The sequence below is a fragment of the Tubulanus polymorphus genome, chromosome 6 (assembly GCF_964204645.1).
Source record: "Tubulanus polymorphus chromosome 6, tnTubPoly1.2, whole genome shotgun sequence".
In the NCBI taxonomy this organism is placed as follows: Eukaryota; Metazoa; Nemertea; class Palaeonemertea; order Tubulaniformes; family Tubulanidae; genus Tubulanus; species Tubulanus polymorphus.
In genome coordinates, this window is record NC_134030.1 from 500,711 (window position 1) to 523,620 (window position 22,910).

At 43.9% G+C, this 22,910-nt stretch overlaps 3 protein-coding genes and 1 long non-coding RNA gene across 5 annotated transcripts; 1 reads left to right on the top strand and 3 right to left on the bottom strand.

The window, feature by feature from the left end:
* Positions 1-2,225: 2,225 nt before the first annotated feature.
* LOC141907449 (protein Flattop-like) lies at positions 2,226-4,807 on the bottom strand. Its single transcript, XM_074797094.1, has 5 exons — positions 4,663-4,807; positions 4,391-4,453; positions 3,676-3,811; positions 3,481-3,602; positions 2,226-2,858 (listed from the first exon to the last, which is right to left on the bottom strand). The coding sequence occupies exons 1-5, from the start codon at positions 4,687-4,689 to the stop codon at positions 2,598-2,600; spliced, it is 609 nt and encodes a 202-aa protein (XP_074653195.1). The 5' UTR covers positions 4,690-4,807; the 3' UTR covers positions 2,226-2,597.
* A 125-nt stretch (positions 4,808-4,932) lies between these two features.
* On the top strand, positions 4,933-10,754 carry LOC141906891 (GDP-fucose protein O-fucosyltransferase 2-like). Its single transcript, XM_074796352.1, has 9 exons — positions 4,933-5,196; positions 5,650-5,897; positions 6,493-6,614; positions 6,765-6,919; positions 7,187-7,253; positions 7,329-7,454; positions 7,929-8,109; positions 8,506-8,635; positions 9,673-10,754. The coding sequence occupies exons 1-9, from the start codon at positions 4,976-4,978 to the stop codon at positions 9,830-9,832; spliced, it is 1,410 nt and encodes a 469-aa protein (XP_074652453.1). The 5' UTR covers positions 4,933-4,975; the 3' UTR covers positions 9,833-10,754.
* A 3,062-nt stretch (positions 10,755-13,816) lies between these two features.
* LOC141906926 (uncharacterized) lies at positions 13,817-18,272 on the bottom strand. Of its 2 annotated transcripts, none has more exons than XM_074796422.1 (7): positions 18,023-18,213; positions 17,232-17,302; positions 17,002-17,111; positions 16,853-16,928; positions 15,131-15,213; positions 14,913-15,039; positions 13,817-14,528 (listed from the first exon to the last, which is right to left on the bottom strand). In XM_074796422.1, the coding sequence occupies exons 1-7, from the start codon at positions 18,078-18,080 to the stop codon at positions 14,469-14,471; spliced, it is 585 nt and encodes a 194-aa protein (XP_074652523.1). In that variant the 5' UTR covers positions 18,081-18,213; the 3' UTR covers positions 13,817-14,468. The 2 variants fall into 2 exon arrangements, with proteins under 2 accessions (XP_074652523.1, XP_074652522.1); XM_074796421.1 differs by having other exon boundaries at positions 13,822-14,528; positions 17,232-17,316; positions 18,023-18,272.
* A 3,711-nt stretch (positions 18,273-21,983) lies between these two features.
* On the bottom strand, positions 21,984-22,607 carry LOC141907472 (uncharacterized). Its single transcript, XR_012619496.1, has 2 exons — positions 22,450-22,607; positions 21,984-22,299 (listed from the first exon to the last, which is right to left on the bottom strand). It is a non-coding gene; the product is annotated as an uncharacterized LOC141907472 (long non-coding RNA).
* Positions 22,608-22,910: the final 303 nt, after the last annotated feature.

The following is a 22,910-nucleotide window of genomic DNA, read 5'->3' on the forward strand; positions in this document are numbered from 1 at the left end:
CTCAATCATGTTTTAAATTGTTGTGTATAGTTCTTTCTGCTGCATGTTTGTATTATTATTATTAATCATTAACAACTACAAAAAATATGATAAAATAAAATATTTTGGAGGAAATTCATCTTCGTTGTTCGTTCATAATTTTGATTTGAGACAAATTCGATGACACCATCTTACTAGATAAAGGCTTTCCAGAGATCAGCGGTCTATTGGGTTCTTTGCGAACACTTTCCTTGATTAGGGACCAGCAGCTACAAGATGAAACCTAGAGATCAGCTGTCTAAAGGGTTCTTTGCGAGCACTTTCCTTGATTAGAGCACAGCAGCTACAAGATGAAACCTAGAGATCAGCTGTCTAAAGGGTTCTTTGCGAGCACTTTCCTTGATTAGGGACCAGCAGCTACAAGATGAAACCCGTCCTAGAGAACAGCTGTCTAAAGGGTTCTTTGCGAGCACTTTCCTTGATTAGGGACCAGCAGCTACAAGATGAAACCCGTCCCAGAGATCAGCTGTCTAAAGGGTTCTTTGCGAGCACTTTCCTTGATTAGGGACCAGCAGCTACAAGATGAAACCCGTCCCAGAGATCAGCTTCATAAAGGGTTCTTTGTGAACACTTTCCTTGATTAGGGACCAGCAGCTACAAGATGAAACCCGTCCTAGAGAACAGCTGTCTAAAGGGTTCTTTGCGAGCACTTTCCTTGATTAGGGACCAGCAGCTACAAGATGAAACCCGTCCCAGAGATCAGCTGTCTAAAGGGTTCTTTGCGAGCACTTTCCTTGATTAGGGACCAGCAGCTACAAGATGAAACCCGTCCCAGAGATCAGCTGTCTAAAGGGTTCTTTGGAGCACTTTCCTTGATTAGGGACCAGCAGCTACAAGATGAAACCCGTCCTAGAGATCAGCTGTCTAAAGGGTTCTTTGGAACACTTTCCTTGATTAGGGACCAGCAGCTACAAGATGAAACCCGTCCTAGAGATCAGCTGTCTAAAGGGTTCTTGGTGAGCACTTTCCTTGATTAGGGACCAGCAGCTACAAGATGAAACCCGTCCTAGAGATCAGCTGTCTAAAGGGTTCTTTGGAACACTTTCCTTGATTAGGGACCAGCAGCTACAAGATGAAACCTGTCCTAGAGATCAGCTGTCTAAAGGGTTCTTGGTGAGCACTTTCCTTGATTAGGGACCAGCAGCTACAAGATGAAACCCGTCCTAGAGATCAGCTGTCTAAAGGGTTCTTTGCGAGCACTTTCCTTGATTAGAGACCAGCAGCTACAAGATGAAACCCGTCCCAGAGATCAGCTGTCTAAAGGGTTCTTTGCGAGCACTTTCCTTGATTAGGGACCAGCAGCTACAAGATGAAACCCGTCCTAGAGATCAGCTGTCTAAAGGGTTCTTTGGAACACTTTCCTTGATTAGGGACCAGCAGCTACAAGATGAAACCTGTCCTAGAGATCAGCTGTCTAAAGGGTTCTTGGTGAGCACTTTCCTTGATTAGGGACCAGCAGCTACAAGATGAAACCCGTCCTAGAGATCAGCTGTCTAAAGGGTTCTTTGCGAGCACTTTCCTTGATTAGAGACCAGCAGCTACAAGATGAAACCCGTCCCAGAGATCAGCTGTCTAAAGGGTTCTTTGCGAGCACTTTCCTTGATTAGGGACCAGCAGCCACAAGATGAAACCCGTCCTAGAGATCAGCTGTCTAAAGGGTTCTTTGGAACACTTTCCTTGATTAGGGACCAGCAGCTACAAGATGAAACCCGTCCCAGAGATCAGCTGTCTAAAGGGTTCTTTGTGAACACTTTCCTTGATTAGGGACCAGCAGCTACAAGATGAAACCTGTCCTAGAGATCAGCTGTCTAAAGGGTTCTTTGTGAACACTTTCCTTGATTAGAGACCGGCAGCTACAAGATGAAACCCGTCCTAGAGATCAGCTGTCTAAAGGGTTCTTTGGAGCACTTTCCTTGATTTTGGGACCAGCAGCTACAAGGGTTCACGATCCGTCACAGGAAATCAGCAGCTGCAAGGGTTCTTCATTATCTTCAGGAATACTATTTAGTATTTAGTCGAAACATTGAAAATAAATACAAGGAATTCATTTATCTCTATGTATTGAAAGTGAACAATACTGCTACACGGAAACGTTGCTTGGTTTTAGAGAAACAAGGAACCGTAATAATTCTATTTAGTCAAACATTATAGAATTCAGTCAAACGCTGATACATAGTGTTTATATATTTATTGAATGATAAATAATAGATATATTTATTTATTCACAGATAACAAAACAAACAAAAATACATCATAAACACAAATCACTGATCTCACTTCAATTATCAGTCGTAGAACTCCGAGCGTACAGGACATAGATAAAACCTAATAGTATCATTTCATGTGAAATATAAATCATTAAAAAAACAAGATCATTTTAAAAACTTGTATAAACAATTTTTCGTTTTAAATGTCACACGATGATATTGTCGATAATAATAATTTCAATCGATAAGCCCCGCATAAGTTCCCTTTTAACGGACATAGCATAAAAACAGAACTTACATAAATATTGATTATTTTATATCACGAATAAAAGAAGAATTGAATGTATATATTTAATCACATTGAGGAGAAGCGATTGGAGCGTTCGCTTGAGACACTGGAGACATTGTTTGCGGGACGGGACTCTGATGTTTAGACGAGCGCGCCGACCCCGGGGCTGTCCCGGCGCGATCACTGCCCGCAGCGCTACCTTTACGCGGGGTCACCCCTTTAGCCCCAGACCGAGAACTGCACAGATTCACTTGAATTCCTTTATCGTCTGCAGTTTGTGTCGATTTATCGAAATCAAGTTGTTCCGTCATTGATTGACGACTCTAGAAAAATATAAAAAAACATCTCTTTTACTGTCAAAGTAAAACTTGCAGTTTTTGTGAATATAAGCGCCCTCTATATCTCACCCATATATTAGTGTCAGTCACAACTCGCTATTTTAGTGGGGACTATGATAATTTTGATGATCATTAAAATTCGAATTGAGACTCACGGGGTCCGATCCTTGTCCGATTGCCCGGGACACGTATATTCTCATCAGTGCAAGTAGGTTATCATTATCACTTGTCCCCCGGGCTAGTGCAATTTTATGTCACAAAGCTTTTTTCCCAATCGATACAATGGATGATAGTGCCACCAATTGGACTGCCTGTGTAGGGCAAGTATTTTTTGGAGGGGGCAAGCAAAATTTCAGATATGCTATGCTATTCAGATATGAGAGTATGGCGGTATAGAGAGTATGGCGGTATATCGGTGGTTGGCGGTATATTGAATGTGTGACTTCCCTGATTGTATACAGCTGCTGAAAAGTTTGTTAAACATAACCAGTAGATAATCCTATATAGTAACGATGAACTTTCAATTATCACTATATCAACTATCCACTGGTTAACACTAACCAACATTTCAGTAACCGCAGCGCCCCCTGGTGTATATGATTCTTACCGCCGGTGCCGAGCGAATGATCATTGGTTTCCCCTTCAATCGTTCGTCGCCCTCTATTTTCAGTTTAGCGAGTTCCTCGATCGCGTACGACGACCGGGCCGTCGGGTTCGATATATTGTTGCCTGTAACAACGCACACAATGAGAGTTAGTCTAGTTATGGTCATCAGGTATTCGGTCATTTCTCTTATTCTTACCTGGTATTTTTCGGGGCATCTCCCAAGTGCCCACGAATTGACCCCACGGGCTTTCGTACGATCTCTGAACGCCCGGTAACAGGTGTCCGCGATTGTTGGAGATTATTTGCGTGAACCCATCGAGAGGTCGAGGTCGCTGAAATCAGAGAACAGCAGACGGTTTTGAAATCACTGTCAGAAGGTCTCACACTGGGGCCGCCAGGGACACTATGACCGTGGTAGGGTAGTAAGTACTATCTCAGGGCTGTGTTTTGACTGCGGGCGGGCCTGAATAGTGGCTGTGTTATGGGTGTGGGCCTGAATAGTGGCTGTGTTATGGGCGTGGGCCTGAATAGTGGCTGTGTTATGGGCGTGGGCCTGAATAGTGGCTGTGTTATGGGCGTGGGCCTGAATAGTGGCTGTGTTATGGGCGCGGGCCTGAATAGTGGCTGTGTTATGGGCGTGGGCCTATCATTATTAGTTGTATACATCTCTGGGACTCTGTTGGGACCAGAGTAGCAGTAAGTACTATCTCTGGGCCCAACTGGGGCTGTGTTGCGGACCCGGGCCTGAATAGTGGCTGTGTGTTATTGGCGCGGGCCTGAATAGCAGCTGTGTTAGGGCGTGGGCCAGGCTGTGTTATTGGGCGCGGGCCAGGCTGTGTTATGGGCGTGGGCCAGGCTGTGTTATTGGGCGCGGGCCAGGCTGTGTTATGGGCGCGGTTATTAAACGTTACCTCTCTATATGATTTGGGAACTTCCCAATTCTGAAGTCGTTTCGCTTGAAATTGTTTGTCATACTGAAAAAATGAAGAAAAGCATAGGCCTAAAAATGAGAAACCACATCCTTGATCCACTGCACTGCATCAAACAAACAGTCAAACAAACAGTCTGTCACTGTCACTGTCACTGTCAGTGTCACCCAGATCAGCTCCCACTTCTCTTCTCCTCGATGAAGTCATTGATTCAGATACCTTTTTGCACTGATTGATTGTATATTTATTCATACCTGGTTTGCGCTGAAATGTAACGCCATTTTAATCCTGTTATTGCTGTTTTTCTAGTTAAACTCGTCTATTTTGTGGTCTTTATAGATTTATGTGTACAGGTTTCTATGGAGATCGCAGTACACCTGTCAGTGATTACTACGAATGAGTCGGAGTAAACCGTGACTAGTTCACAGTGCTCACAGTCAGATAACCCTAACCCTAGGGTTTGGCTGTGTTACGTACCCGAGCGCCTAGCGGATAACCCTAACCCTAGGGTTAGGAATTCGGTGTCCCTCCTAGGGTTAGGGTTACTCCGATCAGTCTCTGACTGCTATGAACGAGTGTAGAGCAGTGTTTGGCGGCTATGAACGAGTCGTGACTACAGTAATGGAGGGCGACGTGGCGTTTTTCAGATTTTTCCTACTGAAAATTCTCCTATTCTGCACAATTTGTTTGAGTTGTCAGATTGTTTATAGCGAAGATGGCTCCGAGTCGCTGATATTTGAATCTGAGAATCAACAAACCGTTAATTCTGATGAACAGAAACCAATGAGGTGCGAAATATATAATCAATGCAATTCAAACTTTATTGAACGTTTACACAAAACAGGCGATTTACACAATATAAACAACCAAACGAGAGAGAAATGATATCTTGAGTTTTGAACACTTAATTTGAAATTTTGGCCGAAATTTTACTGAAAATGTTGTTTCAATAATTTGTGTTACTGTGAATGAGCCATAAAAAATTATGAAGGCCTAATAATCAGACAATCCCGCTACCCTATAATCAGTAACCTGTCGGTAGTTTTGTTTAACGATCGGATATTTTCACATACCACACATGAGTTGGTATAAGCCCATCCGATTATAAGAAGCTTACCACCAACGATTAGGTAACTAACTACCGGTACCCCAGCCTGGCCCTCCTGTTGAGGGATTGTTTACATATCGCGTTGTGTTAGGTTTAGGGGTGATTTATATTTTATGTTGATATTGTTTTCTAGATATTTATTATATGAAGTGAACCCTGGCGAGGGGTTCAATCTACGCCGTGACGTCTATATGAGAATCGCTAATCTAGCTAAAGCATTAAACGCCATCGAGCCGTGGACGCTAGTGCTGCCACCTTGGGGTAGAATTTATCACTGGAAATCTCCATCGCAGCAAACGAAATTACGTTGGTCTCAATTCTTTGATGTAGAGAGTTTGAATAGACACACGCCTGTGATTGAATTCGAAGATTTTAAAACTTGTAAGTTTATTTTTTCTAAATCTGGCGGGTCCTAAAAGAAAGGGTTCATACTTTGTATGCATCCATGAGTGAGGGAGGGAGAGAGTGAGAGGAGGGAGAGAGATGGGGGAGAGAGGAGAAAGGAGAGGGAGAGGGAGGGAGAGAGAGGAGGGAGAGGAGAAAGGAGAGGAGAAAGGAGAGAGGGAGGGAGAGAGAGAGGGAGAAAGAGAGGGAGAGGGAGAGAGAGCCACAGGGTGAATTTCAATAAATGTATCAATCTGTGGTCGCTTCATCATCAAATCTATTTTCTATTATATAATATTGGCCTAGATTTCAGCTTTTTTGATGAGATACCCGGTAAAATTAATTTTGTAGTCGCGCTTGGAATTTTGTAGTCTGAATACCAGTCGTTGTTACGGGATCCCTACAACTTGATTAGGGAACGACGGCTAGGTACTAGACTAGGAATTTTGGTGGTCATCATATGGATTTCTCATAAGGATGACCCCTGCCCCCCCTGGTTTGAAGACCCCGCCCACTCAGAATGGATCCACTGTTGCCCCTGATTACATTGTTTTTCACACAAATGTTTCTCATTTCGTGCGTTTATTTTCAGTAAACGGTCCTGAAATTGATGAATTGTATTATTTACAAAATTATAAAGAAGGCTGGGGTCCGGACGGTTGGAAGGAGAAAATGGATTTCAGAGAATGTAATCAACAATCTCGATACAGACAGGTTAGAATTCAATTACTCCAGGACCCGGCTGGGAACCGGTCAATCTAAACTACTCAATTCTGTGATTCCCTGATTGTCAACTCGGCAGTCCAAACACAACTGGAGAAGTCAGCTTGGGTAGTTAAAAAGATGTGTATTTATTGATTGCAGGACTCTAAGGGTACCACCAGCAGCAGTGGCGCGGGTGTATGGCGCGGTTGGTTTTGGGGATTTGATGACGTCGTTTCTAAGAAGTTTAATTGTATTTCTATTCAAGCTCACGCCAAATATCTAATACCATTTCTTACTAAAAAGACACAGGCGAGGTAAGTCTCACCACCAGGGGGCGTTAACGCTTTGTTTCTCCGCCAAGGGGCACTGTAAGATATAATCTCCATCAGGGTAGACGCTAGTAGACATTTGCACCAACAGGGGGCGTTAAAACTTAATTTCTACATCAGAAGGCACTATGGTAGACTGTCTCTCCACCAGGGTGCGCACTATGAGACAGTCCCTTCACCAGGGGTCGTCGATACTTAGTTTCTCCACCAGGGGGCGTCTGGTAGTAGTTAATTTTGTCAATTATTTTCCAGGTCAGTTATGATCGATAGAGCTGAGACTTTAATACACGATGTTTACGGTGAAACCGACTACTGGCAAGTGAGTATATATCATTGAGAGGTTGTCGGATCACGTAGTAACCAGGGTTACTCACACACAGTCTCGTTCAAACAGGCTCGCCGATCGATGGTATTCGCTCGTCCGCTCACAGATGTTGCCGATCAATTCAGAGCTAAATATCTAAATTCATTTGATGAAACGGATAAAACTATATTTGAAGATGATTGGAGAACGATGCAGGTAGGTCTCATCCTTTCCTTCCTCCTCCTCTCTCCCTCCCTCCTCTCTCCTCTCCTTCCCCCTCTCTCACAGTCTCATCCTTTCCTTCCTCCTCATCATCCCTCTCCGTCTTCCCATTCCCTCTACTTCTCCTTCCTCTTCTTCTCCCCTTCCTCCTCTCTCCTTTATCCTCTCTCCCTCTTCCTCTCTCCTACCCTCCCTCCACTCTCCCTCTTTCCTCCCTCTCCCTCTTCCTCTCTCCTACCCTCCCTCCACTCCCCCTCTATCTCCCTCTCTCCCTCATCCTCTCTCCTACCCTCCCTCCACTCTCCCTCTTTCCACCCTCTCTCCCTCTTCCCTCTCTCCCTCACACTCTCTCAACCTCCCATTCCTCTCCCTCTCTCCCCTCTTCAGATCGGAACTCCTTGTGCTGCTATCTGTATTGTGTTGCACGGCTGGTATGTAATGTATATTATATTGTATTATACATTGTAGCGACGAAACCGCGATGCTATCGGAGGTCCATATTTAGCCGTTCATTTACGTAGATTAGATTTTCTATACAGTCACAAGAAGAGCGTACCGAGTCTAGAGGGCGCTGCTAATCGAATACAACAACTGCTGAAAGATCTGAAATTACAAACAGTATTTGTAGCTACAGACGCACCTGATGATGGTAATCTATACCCCTCCCCTCCTCTCTACTCAGCTAGATTTATATTCCTAGCGCCAACGAGTTAAAATCATTCATTTTCTGACACTTTAATTGTCAATTGTTAACTCACAATGTCAGACGGTGGATACTGGAGGTGTGATTAGATAGATGGAAATCTGGACTCCTGAAGTTGCACAGTTGTGGGTCGAAGCAGTTCCTTTCAATTGTTTAAAATCCTTGAATCAAAGTTTGACTGACAACTGTGGAACCAGGTTCAGAACTATGGAACTGGTTTTAGTACAGTGGAACTGGTTCTAGTGGAACCGAGTCCACACTGTTTTACGGAGTTTGTTTGTCTAATAGTTGTTTGTCTGGATCTAGTTGAACCGAGTCCACACTATGTTTGTATGTTTGTAGAATACGGAGAATTGAAATGGTTTTTGAAAGATTATAAAGTTGAAAGATTTCGACCGAGTTCGGAAGAATTAAATCAGTTTCAAGATGGAGGAATTGCAATTATAGATCAATGGATCTGTGCACATGCCAGGTACGTAGATAGGGGGGGATAGGGCGGCTCAAGGGGTCCAGGAGAGAGTGAGTAGCTAGCCTGCCAGCTCGAAAGGTCTCTCCTCATAGAATACTTGAAATAATGCCAAATATTCACTTACTATAATACTAAGTGAAAGTCCTAATAAAACCGATCCAAATTAAACGAGTTATTACAGTAGAACTGGCGTAAGTAAGACTTAGAAAATTCCGATTTGGAGTAAGTCGTATTGTGGGGGTTTTCTATGAAATATCCGAGTTAGCTACAGATTAAGAACCTAAACCCTCACAACTGAGTGACACTGGGTCAGTACTCAATTATATAGCCGACTAATATTGTAAACATGTGCTTAACATGTGTGCGTCGACAGAAATATCAATCTACCGGTGTATAATAGACGCTGCGCGCCAGTGATGATCTTTTTAAAAATAATTGAAACAAGCCGACTGACTCGAGAGATTGAGATGTGCATTGCTTTGAAATGTTCGGAACATATACCGGTATTCTAGGTCACTTCCAGAATCCGACTTTGAGACAGATTTTGAAAGGAAAATGAACTGAGAAAATCGGGACCACGGAATTTCTGCTGATTTTCCGGCTTACGCCAGTTCTACTGAACTGTAAAACTGGATCCTGAACTGTAGAACTGGATCCTGAACTGTGGAACTGGATCCTAAACTGTAAAACTGGATCCTAAACTGTAAAACTGGATCCTAAACTGTAAAACTGGATCCTAAACTGTAAAACTGGATCCTTAACTGTAAAACTAGATCTAGAAATGTAGAACTGGATCCTAAACTGTAAAACTGGATCCTGAACTGTGGAACTGGATCCTGAACTGTGGAACTGAGTCCAGAACTGTGGAACTGAGTCCAGAACTGTAAAACTGGATCCTGAACTGTGGAACTGGATCCTGAACTGTGGAACTGAGTTCAGAACTGTAGAACTGGATCCTAAACTGTAAAACTTGATCCTGAACTGTAGAACTCTGTATAAGTGTATGTGATAAATGAGTGTGTTGTATGTAATTATTGTAGGTATTTCATCGGTTCATCGCAGTCAACATTTTCATTTCGAATTCACGAAGAACGAGAAATTCTCGGTTTTAAACCGAAAACAACTTTTAATTCATTCTGCGGAGATGAACAGAGTGAGAAACAATGTGAACAACCGTCGGAGTGGAAAATAGTTTATTAAACCATTTACTGCACGCTGGATCTACAGTAGACCCAGCATAATGGATCTACATCGTGCTGGATCTACAGTAGACCGGGCACGCTGGATCTACAGTAGACCGAGCACGCTGGATCTACATCACGTTGGATGATAATTCCATAAGAGCATTTCAAGCATAATACATTATAAACATGACACCAGTCTTCCAACACTGCGTGTAATAAGATAAAAACCCACTATGTAAAAATTATAAGATTTTTAAAATCGAGAATTTATTTATTCAAAAAATCTAAAATGTAAAATACAAGACGTTTCGATCTCACACTAGAGATGATCATACAATTCTTCTAATCTGTAGATAGCGGGTTTTTATCTAATTATCCGTTCACCGGGTTTGGGTGCACAGGTTATTGTACTACTGTGCGTGTGTGATACTTACATTTACTGTACTTAACAAGTTCAAACTGATAATAGACTGTTCACCTACAGCCCGGAACCTGCGTCCCTTTCTCCCCTGGGAATGGTGATCAAATTTCTATATACGTCTTAGAAGGGCCGAGGGGTTGCAGGGTCCTAGGCTTGATGGGTTGCAGGGTGCGGATTAGAAGGTACCTGGTAATAAATATTGAAGAAGTTTAGAGTTAATTCATGACATTTCTAGGTTTAAGGGGTAATAGTTTTCTGTTGACAAATCTGTGGTAAATAATACTTAAATTTATTACTAATAATTTTCTATTTTCTGTGATGAAAACTTAGTTTTGTTTCGGACAATCTTCTTAACTTTTCTCTCAATAGCTAATCAAACAATTCCATTTATAATACAACGAACCAATCAGAGATAGCAACGAACCAATCAGAGATAGGGTTATATCCTCAACGAACTAATCAGAGATAAGGTTACATCCTCAATAAACGGGAGACAATTACAAGAAAATTTGAAACAATAAAAATCTATTTTATTTATTGATATTTAACTGAAGTTGTTTTAGTTTTCTTATTGTGGACACATTATCTCGCTTGCCAGTGCTTGTCTCGAAGCTGACTCATGGTGCTCCCTGTCGTCCAAATGAACCATCGGAAACGAAAATACGAAGGTTTTACAGTTTGACTCTATGAGGCAATTCTGAACAAATTAATGTCACATCAAGCCATGCACGTATAAACTAGATTATACGTCCATGATCAACCCAATTCCACAAGTGTATGTGAAGGAAGAACCACAGTAGACCATATCCAGCATAAACCCACCATCCACGACCAACCTCCGTGCGCCAATCGCTATCGTTGATGCCAGGGGCGGATCCAGGGGGATGGGTAGACAGTATTGGAAGGAAATTTAAGGGCACCTTTCTGATCTTAGGGCACACCCAGTATCCAGGTCAATGCGAGTGCCGAAGGCGCGAAGTCCTTCGAAGGGGGTATGGGGGCCCCCAGAAAATTTTGATAATATGGTACCATTTAAAGGCTTTTAGAGGGCTTCAGAGCAATTCAGAATAAACGACCCGGACACGGAATTAGCAGTTGCTGAAATAATGCCTTTAAAAATATTGCCGGTGAAATTTCGAAGGGCGCTTAACAATGCTAGACCGTATTGGGCAATACGGCTAATACGGTCTGGATCCGCCTCTGGATGCGTGCAGTCAAACTTAAGATGCTAAGGTAAGATGGTAGTCTAGCCTCTCGGATTTGACTGGTATCCAGAGTACACGTTCAGGCCATCATTCGCTAAACATCGACCAAACTTAGATGTTTTGATTCAAGCAGGTTATTGATTGGAGGTTCGTGGTTCGAGGAATTGTTCGGCGATCCTGAGTCCAGTTCCACAGTTGTGAGTTAAAATTTGACTCTGAGTTCACTAATTGAAAATGAACTAACTTTAACTCAGAGTTAACTCAGAACTGTGGAACCGGGTCCAGATCAAGTTTCTAGTCAACATTTAGATCAATAAGCTCTACAGGAATTGAATAATCAATTATCACAAACAATTGTAGAGATTTCTGGTCTCGATGTTATAATTGTCGGACACTTTTGAGTTAAATCAAAGAGTGTGACAGAGTCGTGAAATCAGTAAAAAATGCCAAAACATATCAGACTTGGCACTAGTGATGTGTTCGCACACTTAAGTTTTGAACAATGAAACCGGATCATTAGAATTAAACCTGGATTTGTAACGTGCGGTTATAAATTACGAGGAAAAGCCGGAAGTTTAAGATAAGCCAACGGTAAAACCCCGCTCTGAGAGTCAGCTGACAAACAGTTATGCACAAATGCCGCTTGTCACGTAGGCATATATACTGATAAGAGTGCAGATAACGCCATCTGCTGCCAAATAGTGTAAGTTGTTCTGATGTTCCGAGTCTGTCGTGACAGATACAGTAAGTTCACAGGAAGACAAGAGATCAACCGGAAACGAATCTAGTACTGAGTTCGGCCAGTCTCGAAAGAAAGATACGTGAGGTAGGCTTTCCTTATTTTGGATTCATGAATTGTGGCTATATTAAACATAAAGTACTGATGAGACAGCTTTCACAACTTTCACACAAGTGACGAGACGAGTAGTAGTGTATAGGTTAACTATTTATTTGACGCACGAGCTTTCGCTTCTAATGAATAGAAGCTTCATCGGGTGAATGAGCGAGGGATTCATTGACCTGAATTCTCTCATTCACCTGAATTATCTCATTCACCCGATGAAGCTTCTATTCATTAGTAGCGAAAGCTCGTGCGTCAAATAAATAGTTAGTTAACCTATATAGTACTACTCGTCTCGTTACTTATTTTAAACCTGGTTAACACGGCTAGTCTACGAACTTTCCACACAGGCTTTTGTAATCTATGCAACTAAGGCAACTCTAAGAAACGCGTCAAAACAAATCTTTCTGTTTCAGAGAGATGAATCGCATTGATAAGAGATATATAGGTGACGCAGACGATTACGTCGTGAATGAAACGATAAGTCTGGCTCCAAATACACTTCTGGCTAGCGGGTCTGCTGATGACCTAATAAAAGAATTCCAGAACCCCGGCTTACGCGAATTGCAGGAGGGCTGGAACGATGCATCATACGCTAACATTCCTTATCCTGATGATGGCCTCACCGAAGACGAACGCTTGGCTATCACGACATACACTGGCGAGTATAGCTATTATAGATTCAATACTGAAACTAAAGTTCTCTACTCTCAAGTAGCCAGTGGAATGCCGTGTGATTTTCCAATTCCTTATCACTGGAAAGGCATGTATCACTTGCTTACGTCTGGGATTAGGAAACTTCGTCAACACTCTGGGCCCCTAACAGTTTATCGAGGACAGAGATCGCAACCAATTGTGGACACCAGCGATGCTATCAAGTTCAGGTGCTTCACTTCAACTAGTGTTGATGAAGAGGTAGCCAAAGAATTCGGTCGTTTCAACGTGATGTTCAAAATACAGACAAATCAAGGGGCTGAGATAACCAATTATTCGATATTCAAGAATGAAAACGAGGTGCTCATTCCGCCCACAGAGACGTTTATAGTGAAAAGGAAGGAACAAATAGATGGCACACTTTGGTACGATTTGAGATCAGTCGAATGCCGATAAGGACACAATATGTACTTTAATGAGTTATAACTGCTTACTCTTACATTATCTATGATCAGTAAACGAGAATCCAAATCTATTATATATTGACTGTGCTTTTTAAGTTTAAACCATTATTAACGAAATGTCAAAAGTCAATAGGGGCAGCTGACGTAACAGTGTTACGAAATTGTATGTATATGTACTTGTAGTAATCGAAGAAGAGTCTCACAATTCGAATTTTGTATGCTTAAAATGATTTATTAAAACGAAACCACAACATTTCAGCTGTTGACTAACAACCATCATCAGGTGGAATGTAGCAAAGCATGTTACAAGCACTTTGTTTATTTTGTTTCTGCTCATTGCACCTGATGATGATATACTTAAGTATGATTAAGCAATTAATGAATTAAGCAATATGTAGAAAAATATTGAAAAGTTTAAAGAACTCGAAGAAATGAAATACAAATAAATTATAAAATAAATAATGATTAAGTTATAAACCAAATAAGGTGAAACCGGACATAAAACCAAATAACATCAAAGCAAATTTCACCCATAAAGTTTGTTCTCATAGACTCAGATATATCATCAATGTAACTGTTGTTCCTTCGTGGTAATGCAACATTTATAACGAGTAAATTTGAAACAATAAAAATATATTTTATTCATTGATTATCAACTGACGTTTTTTATTGGACGTACAATTTATCTCGCTTGCCAGTGCTTGTCTCGAAGCTGACTCGTGGTGCCCCTGTCATCCAAATGAACCATCGGAATCGAATATACAAAGGTTTCGCAGTTTATCACTTTATGAGGCAATTCCGAACAACATCACAACCCAATTCCACGGTTCTATGGAACCACAATAGACCAAATCCGTTACAGCGAAAACCAGCAGAGCATCGATTAACCAATAAGGCACATCTCATCGGCCACGCAGACGGTGCAGTACCAACTTAAGATGATAAGATAAGATAAAAACCTAGCTTCTCGGATTTGACTCCGAAGATGCAAGATGTTGGAACTACAATGTAACTTGTTGAGATCGTAGAGTGGGAGTCGGCCCGATTGAATACGTCCATACGTGGTTTTATTTCTGTGAATATTGACCTCGCTTGAAAAATCTCCCGAATACAAATATATTCCCTTCCTAGAAAACAGAAATATAGAAACAACATCATAAACAGAACCCAGTTCCACCAGTTTGATTTGACTCTGAAAACCCCGTTCCACAGTTGTGTGGGTTTCATTTGACTCTGAACCCCGTTCCACAGTTGTGTGGGTTTCATTTGACTCTGAACCCAGTTCCACAGTTGTGTGGGTTTCATTTGGTTCTGGGCCCAGTTTCACAAAAAAAGGGTTTAACTCAAACTTTTGGTACTTTTTTGTGAAACTGGGCCCAGAACCAAATGAAACCCGCACAACCAATAGCGATTACACCAAAAACTTGAGTTTAACTTTTTTTTGTGAAACTGATCCAGGACCCATTTCGACAGGGGTTTAATTTGACTGTGGGTTTAACGGATCTACTCACATATATAAGCCGTGTTAATTCCCCCCACATAGATTTATTAGGTATTTTTTCCGTTCCTTCCGCTCTCTTCACGAAATGCATAAATAAAACTCCAGCCACTAAATACACACAAACTAGCACGAAAAATCTAGAAATATACAGAAACAGTTTATAGGCATACAAAAAGAATTCCGTATTTTGAAATTCCCCCCGCAACCACGAGCGGGATTAAAACTCACGTGATACAGAGTATCGAACCGACAGTGAGGCTGTCCGAGCTGCCAGATCCGGCACACACTCGACTTCCCGATAATTCTAATTTCTGCAACGCAACGAGAAAAAAAGAATTCAAATTCTAAATCGACCAAGTTTAAAGTCAATTTTATTGGAAATTCCGAACACACATTAATGGTACATGCTGTGATGCAGGGTACAGGCTGGGGAGTGGGTACCGGGTACAGGCTGGGGAGTGGATACCGGGTACTGGCTGGGGAGTGGATACCGGGTACAGGCTGGGGAGTGGATACCGGGTACTGGCTGGGGAGTGGATACCGGGTACAGGCTGGGGAGTGGATACCGGGTACTGGCTGGGGAGTGGATACCGGGTACTGGCTGGGGAGTGGGTACTGGGTACAGGCCTGAGGAGTGGGTACCGGGTACAGGCCTGAGGAGTGGGTACCGGGCACAGGCTGAGGAGTGGGTATTGGGTACAGGCTGGGGAGTGGGTACCGGGCACAGGCTGGGGAGTGGGTACCAGGTACAGGCTGGGGAGTGGGTACCAGGTACAGGCTGGGGAGCGGGTACCAGGTACTGGCTGGGGAGTGGGTACCAGGTACAGGCTGGGGAGTGGGTACCAGGTACTGGCTGGGGAGTGGGTACCAGGTACTGGCTGGGGAGTGGGTACCAGGTACAGGCTGGGGAGTGGGTACAGGGTACAGGCTGGGGAGTGGGTACTGGGTACAGGCCTGAGGAGTGGGTACCGGGTACAGGCCTGAGGAGTGGGTATTGGGTACAGGCTGGGGAGTGGGTATTGGGTACAGGCTGGGGAGTGGGTACCGGGCACAGGCCTGAGGAGTGGGTACTGGGCACAGGCTGGGCGGTGGGAACTGGGTACAGGCTGAGGAGTGGGTATTGGGTACAGGCTGGGGAGTGGGTACTGGGCACAGGCTGAGGAGTGGATACCGGGCACAGGCTGGGGAGTGGGTACTGGGCACAGGCTGGGCATTGGGAACTGGGTACAGGCTGAGGAGTGGGTATTGGGTACAGGCTGGGGAGTGGGTACCGGGTACTGGCTGGGGAGTGGGTACCGGGTACAGGCCTGGAGAGTGGGTATCGGGCACAGGCTGAGGAGTGGGTACTGGGTACAGGCTGGGGAGTGGGTACCGGGCACAGGCTGGGGAGTGGGTACCGGGTACAGGCCTGGAGAGTTGGTACCGGGCACAGGCTGGGGAGTGGGTACCGGGTACAGGCTGGGGAGTGGGTACCAGGTACAGGCTGGGGAGTGGGTACAGGGTACAGGCTGGGGAGTGGGTACCGGGCACAGGCTGGGGAGTGGGTACTGGGTACAGGCTGGGGAGTGGGTACTGGGCACAGGCTGGGGAGTGGGTACTGGGCACAGGCTGGGGAGTGGGTATTGGGTACAGGCTGGGGAGTGGGTACCGGGCACAGGCTGGGGAGTGGGTACTGGGTACAGGCTGGGGAGTGGGTACCGGGCACAGACTGGGGAGTGGGTACCGGGCACAGGCTGGGGAGTGGGTATTGGGTACAGGCTGGGGAGTGGGTACTGGGCACAGGCTGGGGAGTGGGTACTGGGTACAGGCTGGGGAGTGGGTACCGGGCACAGGCTGGGGAGTGGGTACTGGGTACGGGCTGGGGAGTGGGTACCGGGCACAGGCTGAGGAGTGGGTACTGGGTACAGGGTACTGGGTATAGGAATGGACTTCCGATATTGACATGCTTACGACAGGGACACCGGCACTTGTTACTTTCAGTTGTACTGATTGGCTATCTGTACAAATTAGTGTTACTTCAGTATTACTGTAAAACAGAACATAAATGAACTCTCTGCTGCCCCCTGGTGGCCAACCGGAATTAACGATTTTATACTCACCCGGTGCCAACATACGTAGCGATAACTCTGTTAATTGAAGAATCATAAGTCCAACTGGGTGGAGGATTCCCCACGCCAATCATATAATCTCTGTTCAGACTTTGACAAACCTTAAAATAACAATATCCCGGGAACAATATTTATCCGTTTTGATATATCATGTTTGTTTGGTGGGAGGTGGATGGAAGGGAGGGAGGGAGGGAGAGAGAGAGAGGGGGAGGGAGACCTACCGCCACATTTGCACAAGTTTTGTTTGTAAAAGCGGTACAAGGGTTGTACCAAAACCAGTTGCCAGACCCATCTTTGTTAGCAAATCTGTAACAATAAACAAGCGGATTTCATATCGAAAATTAATCGTTGCTCCGCCCGTTCCAAATGTGAGATTTTGGACCCTTCCCACATAGATTGCGATTTAAGAATCTAATCTCGTGGTCATATGCGATCACTTTTGGTCCAACTTTCATTGCGACCTTGAATACGTACCGGCCTTCATTTTGAACACATAGAATACATTAGTTAAAGGTTTTAGGTTTAACGTGTGTTTGATTTGGTTTGTTTCAATTGGTCACGCGACCAATTCATGATTCAAACCCATGCTGGTAAATAATGATCAATTTGTCACGTGTTGGACGACTGGTCCTGTGGTCTTAATGCATCAGTGATTTTCCGCAAAACTTTAATAGTATGAGTTTAACATTAATTGGCTTCATTTTAGACCGATTTATTAAGGTAGATAATCTCCGTGTATTGATTAGAACTAATTAAATGTGAGTGCTATTTTTACTTTAATTGAAACTCAGAGTTAACTCTAACTCACAACTGTGGAACTGGAACCTGAGTTCAGAGATAACTCTAACTCACAACTGTGGAACTGGATCCTGAGTTCAGAGTTAACTCTAACTCACAACTGTGGAACTGATTATTTTCATTTCGGGATGTTTTGTAAAATTTGGGGTCTCAAGGGTATTCTTGATATTTAACTCCCCCTGGTAGAGCATCAAAGAACTAATAAATAACTTACGCGGGTTTATTGGGATCATTACTGTTAATTGGTGACAGATCGATAACACCGCTCCCATCGTCCATTCTACAGCTACATTCACTTTCCTTTATACACGATGTAGACGAGCATATTTGTAGATGATAAACCAGGATTAAACAAGCCGTTATTAACAATCCACGCGCCCACTGAATCGATAATATCTCAACCATCGCGATCGATTCCGGTGCCTTCTATACCGACAAATACACAAAATCCTCTTCGAGAATTATCTGTATCACAAGACAAAGTGAAGATATTTATCGTGACCTATAATAAAAACTCACACCCACGTGATTTAAACTTATCTCGCGGTATCGCGGTACACGTGACCTGTATTGTATTTATTCTAGGAGTGATTGATTAAAGTCATGTGACATTAAGAAGGTGTATGTGCTGCCCTGACGATCATGTGACTGATCTCATGGTCGTCCCCGATCTCCTACATTTCACTTTAGACTGGCAGCAATGATTCTGTGTCGTTGAAGTATTTTTTAAAAATTATTCTTGAAATTATTAGTGTCTGTGGACCGACGGCGCCGCGAGGTTCAGTGGTTGTATACCTCCGGAACCGCGAGGTCGTATACCTCCGGAACCGCGAGGTCGTATACCTCCGGAACCGCGAGGTCGTATACCTCCGGAACCGCGAGGTCGTATACCTCCGGAACCGCGAGGTCGTATACCTCCGGAACCGCGAGGTTGTATACCTCCGGAACCGCGAGGTTGTATACCTCCGGAACCGCGAGGTCGTATACCTCCGGAACCGCGAGGTCGTATACCTCCGGAACCGTGAGGTTGTATACCTCCGGAACCGCGAGGTCGTATACCTCCGGAACCGCGAGGTTGTATACCTCCGGAACCGCGAGGTTGTATACCTCCGGAACCGCGAGGTTGTATACCTCCAGAACCGCGAGGTCGTATACCTCCAGAACCGCGAGGTTGTATACCTCCGGAACCGCGAGGCTGTATACCTCCGGAACCGCGAGGTTGTATACCTCCGGAACCGCGAGGTCGTATACCTCCGGAACCGCGAGGTTGTATACCTCCGGAACCGCGAGGTCGTATACCTCCAGAACCGCGAGGTTGTATACCTCCAGAACCGCGAGGTTGTATACCTCCAGAACCGCGAGGCCGTATACCTCCAGAACCGCGAGGTTGTATACCTCCGGAACCGCGAGGTTGTATACCTCCGGAACCGCGAGGTTGTATACCTCCAGAACCGCGAGGTCGTATACCTCCAGAACCGCGAGGTTGTATACCTCCGGAACCGCGAGGCTGTATACCTCCGGAACCGCGAGGTTGTATACCTCCGGAACCGCGAGGTCGTATACCTCCGGAACCGTGAGGTTGTATACCTCCGGAACCGCGAGGTCGTATACCTCCGGAACCGCGAGGTTGTATACCTCCGGAACCGCGAGGCTGTATACCTCCGGAACCGCGAGGTTGTATACCTCCGGAACCGCGAGGTTGTATACCTCCGGAACCGCGAGGTCGTATACCTCCGGAACCGCGAGGTTGTATACCTCCGGAACCGCGAGGTCGTATACCTCCGGAACCGCGAGGTCGTATACCTCCAGAACCGCGAGGTCGTATACCTCCGGAACCGCGAGGTCGTATACCTCCGGAACCGCGAGGTCGTATACCTCCGGAACCGCGAGGCTGTATACCTCCGGAACCGCGAGGTCGTATACCTCCGGAACCGCGAGGTCGTATACCTCCGGAACCGCGAGGTCGTATACCTCCGGAACCGCGAGGTCGTATACCTCCGGAACCGCGAGGTCGTATACCTCCGGAACCGCGAGGTTGTATACCTCCGGAACCGCGAGGTCGTATACCTCCGGAACCGCGAGGTCGTATACCTCCGGAACCGCGAGGTCGTATACCTCCGGAACCGCGAGGTCGTATACCTCCGGAACCGCGAGGTTTGGTGGCTAGGGTTGCATACCTCACTAATCCGTATTGAATGCGTTTAGAAGTCGATGAATAAATCAATAAGTCGTAATGGGACAAAAATCATTGACAAATCATGCGTCCCTCACCGATCGAGTTCATGAAGTTCGTGTTCTCTGGAGGGGTGGTTTCGGAGGAAGGGACAGCAGGGGCGCCGAATAAAAGAAGTTTTAGTTTTTGTGGATCTGCGGCCATTGGGGAAAGGAGTCTTCAATACTTGTCACATCGGTTTCTGTATCGGTTCTCTATCGAGGAGAGTAGAGAGAGGAGAGGGAAGAGGGGAGGGGAGGGGAGAGCGAGAGGAGAGAGGAGAGAGGGAGAGAGCGAGAGTAGAGAGTATAGGTTTTTTGAACAATGCCCACGGCTAAGTTTGAAGTATTTCTTGAAAAACCGATGAGTGAAAATTCGACAGTTTTCATATCGAAAATTCATCCAAACGTAATTTAGAATTCATCGACTTCAATCAATTCTTGCGTCTTGAGACGAAATAGTATCCAAATACAGATATATTCAACACAAGTCCAGCTAACATCTTGAGGATACTTCTGGTATTCCAGTGAGACTTACAGAGTGAGTGAGTGGTTCACTGGTTCCACAGAGACCGTGTGCGAGCGGCTGTGATCTGTAAACCACGTTCCATCCAGGAGACCGTACACACAGCGCACACCGTGACCGTACACACGGCGCACACCGAGATCGTACACACGGCGCACACCGAGATCGTACACACGGCGCACACGAAACGAGAAACGGGCACGATCTGAAAATGACCGCGGACACTAAATGGAAGGCTCCCGCGCGATATGTCGCGTATCTGATGATTTTGATGACAATATTTATAAATTGCGAAACCGATTCTAATGCTACATATTTACAAACTGATTCTGGCGTTTGGACCTGGAGCGGCAAAAGCAGTTCCAGTTCACAGCCAAAACAAAATTCATTCGTGAGATTGAAAAACAGACATAAACTGACTTTTGAACCGACAATAGAATTCAATTGGTTTAATTTCTATTTTTCCTGTAATTACAAACTGATCTCTGTTGATAAACGGGAAAAACATGCATTTATCAGATTTCCATCTGGAGGAATTTACATCAGATTCAATGATTCGACGCTGTGCTATTCGGACACGAGGAACAAGTTGTCTGAAATGTCCAGTACATTTTGTAGTTCTGAACGAGTTACCCTCAACTCACCAACATTTTTCGAATTAAGGATAAATAAATCTGAACAATATTTAAACGTGATGATTTGCGTGGACGGTAACTGTAACGAGAAAGCTCTAAACTTATTGAACTTCGATAAAAACAGTGTCAACACTGATTCGATGGTTATCGATGGTGCAAGAAACCATAAATATGAAATTGGGAATCTGGTGATAAACAGCACAGTAGAATCGGGTAAGTGTTTAGATCTCTTCAATACTCAAACATAATGCATAAATCATAATATAAAATATCTGTCAACCGTCAATTACGAGACAAAAGAAACGGATGCGATCGATTGTTGTTGATAAATTAGTTTTATTCCCGAAATGGAGAACTTGAGCTCTAAGTCGAAAAGGTTGTTATAATTCAACAATCGTCCATACTCAATTCAATATCTCAGAATCCAATACGTCACACGGTAAGCAGATTATATTCTTTCGAAAGGTAAGTTATTCAGTCTAATTTCTACTCTTTACCTGAGGTAAGCAGAATGATAAGTTCCTGGTGTACAACAATAGATTTTTTATTACGATATATCCTCTGGTTCCATGACTTTACCCAGTAATTACTGACACTGATTCAGAGTGGTCCTGATGCTGAATAGAGGATATACAGGGGTGTCCCGGGTTCGAACCCAGTAATAACTGATACTGATTCAGAGTGATCCTGATGCTAAATAGAGGATGTACAGGGGTGTCCCGGGTTCGAATCCATTTATTACTGACACTGATTCATAGTAAACTCTTCAGCATTAAGAGAATAAATTGAACTAATTGCTATAATTTCATTTTTCACCATAATGCTTATCTTTATTCCTAAAATATCATTTTAACAAATCCAAGCTAATCTATTGTTTTGAGGTGAGTTTATTCCTCACATTATCTAATTTGTCAGCGATGAAGCGCCCAGTACAGCCGACTATAGAATCAGTGGTGTCGAAACGCTGGCATTCGTGATGAGTTCTCACCGACCACAGGCAATCCTTCACGCACTGTTTGCTGTTCTCCTTTTTGTCGCACAGGTTTTTCTTACAAGATTCTTTGACCTGTTTCGCTCCGGGCCAATCGTATCCATGAACACAAACCGCTACTGATAGCACTATATCAACAGAGAAGTTAAGGTGTCCGAATTTAATTTTCAAATTTGCCTTTTTACGTCCATGTTCAAAATGTTTAGATTCTTTGATCCGCACAATGTGCATTTTTCCACCTAAAGTCGTCAATAGTTAAATAACTTATTGGTTCTTACCTACAATAACACAGAGAACGAAGTTACGCATGTTGCCGCTAGGAGACCAAGGTACCGGAAGCTGTAATAATGGTTTGATGGGTCGGTAGCTCACGCAGTTATATATATACCAGAAAACACGTGATTTTATCAGTAGGAATAAAGATGAAAATATTGAATTAATGATCACACTATCAACTTTATGTCGTCTCTCTATCAGTCTGTAGATATATATATTTGACCATGAGGAACTTTTCCCAGGGTTGAAATAATACAACTTCAAAAACAACTTCATGTTTATGGTGATAAAAATTGTAACCATAAACCAGATGATTGAGAATTCGTTAACACGATTTAGTTAAACCGCGACTACTTCATCGTATAGATTAAGCCAAAATAACATGATTTATAACATGACTAACATTATTTATTTAAAATAAATAACATGTTTTATTTCCTATGATCTATAGGAATTACCCAGT

Bases quoted from the DNA above. Each gene is read 5' to 3' on its own strand.
- LOC141906891 (XM_074796352.1), top strand. From the start codon at position 4,976: ATGAACGAGTGTAGAGCAGTGTTTGGCGGCTATGAACGAGTCGTGACT. The intron at 5,197-5,649 runs GTGCGAAATATA...ATTGTTTTCTAG, and splicing joins GATGAACAGAAACCAATGAG to ATATTTATTATATGAAGTGA. The intron at 6,615-6,764 runs GTTAGAATTCAA...TATTGATTGCAG, and splicing joins AACAATCTCGATACAGACAG to GACTCTAAGGGTACCACCAG.
- LOC141907449 (XM_074797094.1), bottom strand. From the start codon at position 4,689: ATGGCGTTACATTTCAGCGCAAACCAG. The intron at 3,812-4,390 runs GTAACGTTTAAT...CTCTGATTTCAG, and splicing joins TTCCCAAATCATATAGAGAG to CGACCTCGACCTCTCGATGG. The intron at 3,603-3,675 runs GTAAGAATAAGA...GCGTTGTTACAG, and splicing joins GATGCCCCGAAAAATACCAG to GCAACAATATATCGAACCCG.
- LOC141906926 (XM_074796421.1), bottom strand. From the start codon at position 18,213: ATGGTTGAGATATTATCGATTCAGTGGGCGCGTGGATTGTTAATAACG. The intron at 17,317-18,022 runs GTAAGTTATTTA...TTATTGTTACAG, and splicing joins AATGATCCCAATAAACCCGC to ATTTGCTAACAAAGATGGGT. The intron at 14,529-14,912 runs GTGAGTAGATCC...TCTGTTTTCTAG, and splicing joins AATTAACACGGCTTATATAT to GAAGGGAATATATTTGTATT.